We start from the raw sequence: 6,083 nt of genomic DNA on the forward strand, positions 1-6,083 counted from the left end.
ACTCCTACCTGTTTTAATGGACCTTGTGTATTATGCCTTTTCAGGGTTTTTCGAGTTGTTGCATATAGAGAATTTACAAGAATGGTACATGGCATTCTTCGAGACAAAAGAATTCCACTTCCAGCTTGTGCTTACCATGTTATTCGAAAAACTTTTAATTTAAAAAAAATGAACACTTTGCAGGGTATGAAGAGGTCAATTTGTAAAATAACATAACATTATATATTATTTTAGGTGTTGTTTGCATGAGCCCAGCTAGTAGGGATTCAGTGAAGTGTGGAATGATTTAAGCCACTCTTGATTTATTGCATCTTCGATTCACACTTATACTTGTTATACAAAACATACAAAATTACAATTCCTTTCTCTTTATTCTGTCCATGCAGTCAATTCACACTTCACTGAATTCCAACTAATTGGGCTCATACCACCAGGTCCAAAAAACTGGTTACTTTCGGTTTTTTGGACAGTTCATTATATTTTTATGGCCTTTCATCCAATTCTTGCACACAGTGCATCGAGGTGCTGCTCTCTCATTTCTCTGATTAGTGATTATTTCTTGGAGAGGTGATACTTCAGCTATATCAAACAATAAAGTGAGTCAGTTCCAAAAATAAGATTCAAATTAACTCAAAGCAAGTAATGCCTTTTGTAAAACCTGGCTTAGTTGGGGGGAAATGTACAGCTGGCATGCTTTTTCTTCTTGCTTTTTTTGAGATAGCTTCACTTTTTGATTGCTTGTCCAACATGGAATTCATTGGCAATGGAGTCATTCGTAAAAGATCACCTTTGGCTTTTCTCAATGTTTCCTCATCAATGAGTGCAGAGCACAACACTTGATAAATATCTTCAACATACCCTGGAGGAGCAATGTGCAAATTATTCAAAATTTTATTTTATGGTAATCATTTCTTATTAAGGCTTTCATTATTATGGCATTAAACACATGATATCTGGCAGTAGGAGAAATGTCTTAAATAACCTTACCAAAATCCTGAGCAACTTTTACATTTCTTACAACAGCTTCACCATTTTTAAATTTTGGATAATGCACTTTAACCTGGGGAACTCCATTAACCTCTTGATTATCCCCGTCCAAATTGCTGTTGAAGTGAGTTACAGCAAGGATATGCCTTCATGAAATATAAAATTGCATTCAATTTCTTGAAGAAGTTTAAATTGGCACAAGGGAATAAAAACTGTAATGACACATTGGTGTTTCATCACACATGTTTCATAGAATACCTGCAGAACATCCCAGGAAAAGAGTAGCTTATCATTTTGGGTGCAAACTGGTTAAGAACTGAGTGAAATCCCTCCAATGCACTTGTTTGTGACATTGGAGAAGCTTTAACGATTCCAGCAATCAACCTTGGTTTAGTTAAAGTTGCATACATCTTATTGTATGATATAGAATCTAAAGACAAGGCAATGAATAAGAGATTATTAAACACATAATATTTCTTTTTAATAGCAACAAGAATTTTTTTAGATTTTTTACCTTCATTTAGCCATTTGCGTGGTTTTATGTTGGAATCATGAGCACATTTGTCAAATAAAGGGTCTCAAATAAAGGCTCATCACAAGTTGTTTCTTCTATTTGCTCTTGAGGTTCGCTACTTGTACTTGGAATATTTTCTGATTCAACCTCTCTTTTATAATCAGATATCCACTTTCTTTTCATCTAAAATGGCATGTATTTATGAAATATACTCTCACACAGATTCCAGGTAAAATGTAGATATGCGTATGTATAATTTTAACGTACTCACCATTCTGCGATCCCGTGTTGTAAGTTCATTGTCATCTTTTCGAGGATAAATGCTCGGGTAGGCAACGATTCCGAATTCATCTCGAATGAGTCGAGGTGCAAAATTACTTTCTGATTCAGAAAGCGAGCCGAATTGCCGAGAAAACGAATCTTTTGTGAAGTGTTCCGAGCAAACTGCGGAATTCTTTGTGGGGACCCACTTATCGCGAGTAGCTTTCACAAAGTTGACCCATCGCTTTCTCCTACGCTTAGCTTCGCTTCTTTCGTCGTTAAAAAATGGTATGCGATGAAGTGAAATGCCTTTCTCCAAACTGGCTACGTTAGAACAACCAAAAACTACACATCGATCTGGCATTTTTGTGTTTGTTCACATGCATAAACAGTGTAAGTTTTATTGGAGGTCAGTCTGTGTTCCTTAAATGACGTCACAAGTAAGTCCCATGCCACGGATTAGAGCTCTCGACAGTTTTTACAAAACGTTGAAATTTAGGTTTTATTCGCATCTTTGCCGAAAGATAACTCAAAAACGAAAAAAGTTATTCAAATTCTGTAAACGGCATTTGTATTATTTATCCAAAATCTATTTGAGATTAAAAAACTAAAAATAACTGTATGTGCACTTTAATCTATGGAGTTTTAGACAGGAAAGTGTTGTGTTTTTGGAAGCGCTGCACAGGAAGACAAATTTAAGCTAATTCAGATCGAAAATCGTTTGCTTTTGAATCACTTGCATGTGTTTCCTGTTCTGTAGATAGTTTTGGTGTTGTAGCCATATGATATTTTCCCCATCCATCTTAATCAAGAAGGTCAAGTTAAACCTCTTTTCTCAACTGACATTGGGTAGATATCACACAAAATTGGTATCAATAAAGTGAAATTTCATGAACGACTTTTGTTCCTCAGGCTTATTGGGATAAACTATAAGATTCAGATTTGTGATCACCACCATAACAGATTTCTCTACAGTTTTTCTATTTTCATTGCAAACTTGGCCTCGTGCTGTAATCAAAAGACAAACAGCTGTTTTTTGAACCCTCAAGATATATTTGACACCAGTGCTCATTTATGTAAATATGTAAAATAAGCTTTTATTCATGAAGTATATTATCTCTAAGTTTGTAATCTTTGAGTGTAGTTTACTTAAGCATATAAAAATAGATTATATTGTTGTAAAAGTTCATAATATAGCTGATGACGATGAAAACATTTACACCGACTAAAACACTTAATGAAAGCTTATTATAGGCATCTACTATAAACTATTTTACTTTACAATTTCGGCCGTACAAGCATTGAATTCCTCATATGTAGAATACTCCACAAACAACTGTGGATCTTATAAAGATTCAAATTAGTTGAAAAAAAAGGAGAAAAATCTAGAAATTACCATACTTGGTATGTTGTTTTGGAAATGATGACATGTTTTTTGCTTTTAATTGTTGCAAAAAATTTCTAGTACCTTTGCTATCAGCAAACATTTAATCAACGGGAATTGATGATAACTTACTCAATTTCTGAAATTTTCTCAATTTAGTGAAATAATTTATTTCAAGACTCTATATGTTTTTGTGTCAAATAAATTGACCAACTTAGATAATTTTTATGTTTAATCAAAGAAAACGTGCCTATTTACACAACTCTAATGCTGCGCTAGCTATATTGTTTTTTTTTATTTACTGAAAAAGAAATTGTTGAACAGGTTAAGTATTTTTACAACATGCTTCTGATTGGTCTCTTTCAACTCACATATACATATTAGGAATATTTAGTTGGTCAGCCATATGTCAATCCTATCGTTTTGGAATTATATTGCTTTCCCATGCATTGTCGCAATGTATGTGTATTTGGTATTGTTGGAAAAACCTTCGTTTAATGGAAGAAAGATAAAATATTTTGTAGTTTAGCGTACATCAATGGTTTTGTAACGACGTTTGGAATGACAATTCGAGTGTTTATTGTAGATCTTTGAGGTCCATATCTTCTTTAAAAATTATTTATTTATTTTTTGTCGATTCTCTGCTTTTCAGTGAGTCATAGCAGCATGGCAGCCTGAAGCAGCCAGCTTATGCACTGATGTTGAGAGTGCTTCTTCATTTAGTATTATTATTTTTGAATACATTGCTTTAGTTATCTGTAATAACAGTTTCAAGTAATAACTTTGCCATTTTGTCCCAGAAGAGTTACAAGTTGCGTTCTTTTCATTTGAGAACATAAAAGAAATATGGAGAATAACAACGATGGTGTAATGTACGGTTTGAAATTTAAAACCTTTCATAAATAAAACAAGTTCTCCAGGCAATGGGTTATTTAGACGTTTGTGATAAAATTCAATTCTTGCTTTTCAGATTTGTCATTTCCATAGCGTACTGTACTTCAATGTACTTTGAACCAATCATAAACCTTGATAAAAATATCAAACTTTATACCCGGACAAATTTAAGGATGACCAGAATTACATTGACGGCAAATTTTACCATTAAAATTTCTTTTATTTACCATGGCCTAATGTACAGGGTGTAAAAAAATGAGGCCTTTTGAAACTGACGTATCGTGACGATTTCAATGTCTATGTCTATGCTACGTCAACAAGTGCATAAAGTATTGTCAGTCACTAGCAAATATAACAGATCTTTCTCACCACCACTATAAGGTTCATCTGAGTCTATGTACCAGTGGGGTTATTATAGTAATAACATGGCTGCCTAGGGATCTTTTGTTATCACAGTGAGCCTCATCAATAAAACAATACGCCTATATTGTTTTCAAATTATGTTGTTTAGTGGTAACAGAAATCGTCTTACCCTTGCGTCAGAAAGTTTGTTTTCACTAACTTGGGAAAACCAGTGATGAACTTTGTGAATAACTTTGACAATAGTTAACAGACAAAATGTATTTGCAAAGCAAATTCATACACAGGCTCCCTGAACTAATTCGAAAACAGAATTCACAATTAAATATCTAGATGAATTTCTTTATTCCATCACCGACCATGAAAAATGTGAGCTTTAAACACCATCAATTGCTGTCAATTTCAAATAAGTGAGCTCAAAATCTGATAAAATTATTGTCAAACGGAAGAGTCGAATGCATTGATTATTCCTTCCGCAACCATATTATTACAGAGTAAACGCATGGTTTAAGGGATATTTAAATGTTCCCTTAAGCCTCGAGATGTTTGCGGGACATTTAATCACTAATATGCTTGAAAGCTATAATAATAACATTCTGCCTTGGGATATTTCGTTATCACAGTGATGTTTACTGACGTATTTCCCTCAATTATAGATCTAGGGATAATTACTTCTAAATATCCCTCCTTAATACATTCATTAGGGACGCTTAGACTAAATTTATAGTGCCTCACACTTTGTGTCGTTGAGTGGTAACCAAACTCATCTTACCCTCGCTTCAGGAACTTTCTTGTCACGAACTTGAGTAAACCAGTGATGAATCATTAATAACTTCCACAATAAGTAAAAGGCAAGATGAATTTGCTAAGCAAATTCATATATAGGTTTCCTGAACCAATTCAAATTCAGAATTCACAATGAAATACCAAGACTATACCAACCTGGACGATCTACATGTACAAACATGTAACATTTAATCACCAATAACCCTGAAAGCTTGCATTAATTTACTTCTAATAATCCGGTATTGAAATGTCAAAATAGCGATTAGCTTGTTATTGATTACCAATGCTGGCGAAATGGCTTCTAAAACAGAAAGTTACAAGAACATTTTGGCAGTGCGAAAATAAAGTTGTACTCAAACAAAAGAATATAGCATAAATAACAATTGTGCAAACGTGAAACTTAACAGCAGAATCTTTACGATAATATATACACATGAAATTGTTTGTAGAGATAAAGATGTTCATACGTAAATAATATATTCTCGTTAGTGATCCTTAATATATCAGAGCTTCGTCATGATGTAATTGCACTTTGTAAAACTTTCCATCAGTGAAAGAAAATACCATTACATGTGAGTGATAATAGTTTGGAATATTGACCGCCAACAACTCATCCGTAGATCACCTTTAGGTTAAAACTACTCTCAGATAATTATTCATACAAGGTCCATCTACTTCTTTGAAGCTTCTATTGCTCATAAGTTAAAATTTTCTATACAACCAAGAGACTCTATCTACCCTAACAAAACAATGCCATGGAATGCCTTGCCGTTCATTATCACCAAACAATTCAAAATTTTTTTGAGAAATTTTGAATAGTTAACAAGCTTTCTATAAAATGAATTAAAAATTGAATTCGTTTCTCTTGTAGAAAAACTGTATTTCCTTCACTCAAAA

General features: G+C 33.4%; 1 protein-coding gene across 1 annotated transcript; it reads right to left on the reverse strand.

Annotated features, from left to right (window-relative positions):
* Nucleotides 1-426: 426 nt before the first annotated feature.
* LOC124446346 lies at nt 427-1,337 on the reverse strand. The gene is made up of 4 exons (XM_046997193.1): nt 1,246-1,337; nt 988-1,133; nt 659-859; nt 427-579 (listed from the first exon to the last, which is right to left on the reverse strand). The coding sequence occupies exons 1-4, from the start codon at nt 1,278-1,280 to the stop codon at nt 449-451; spliced, it is 513 nt and encodes a 170-aa protein (XP_046853149.1). The 5' UTR covers nt 1,281-1,337; the 3' UTR covers nt 427-448.
* Nucleotides 1,338-6,083: the final 4,746 nt, after the last annotated feature.

The sequence above is a fragment of the Xenia sp. Carnegie-2017 genome, unplaced genomic scaffold (assembly GCF_021976095.1).
Source record: "Xenia sp. Carnegie-2017 unplaced genomic scaffold, XeniaSp_v1 HiC_scaffold_12, whole genome shotgun sequence".
In the NCBI taxonomy this organism is placed as follows: Eukaryota; Metazoa; Cnidaria; class Anthozoa; order Malacalcyonacea; family Xeniidae; genus Xenia; species Xenia sp. Carnegie-2017.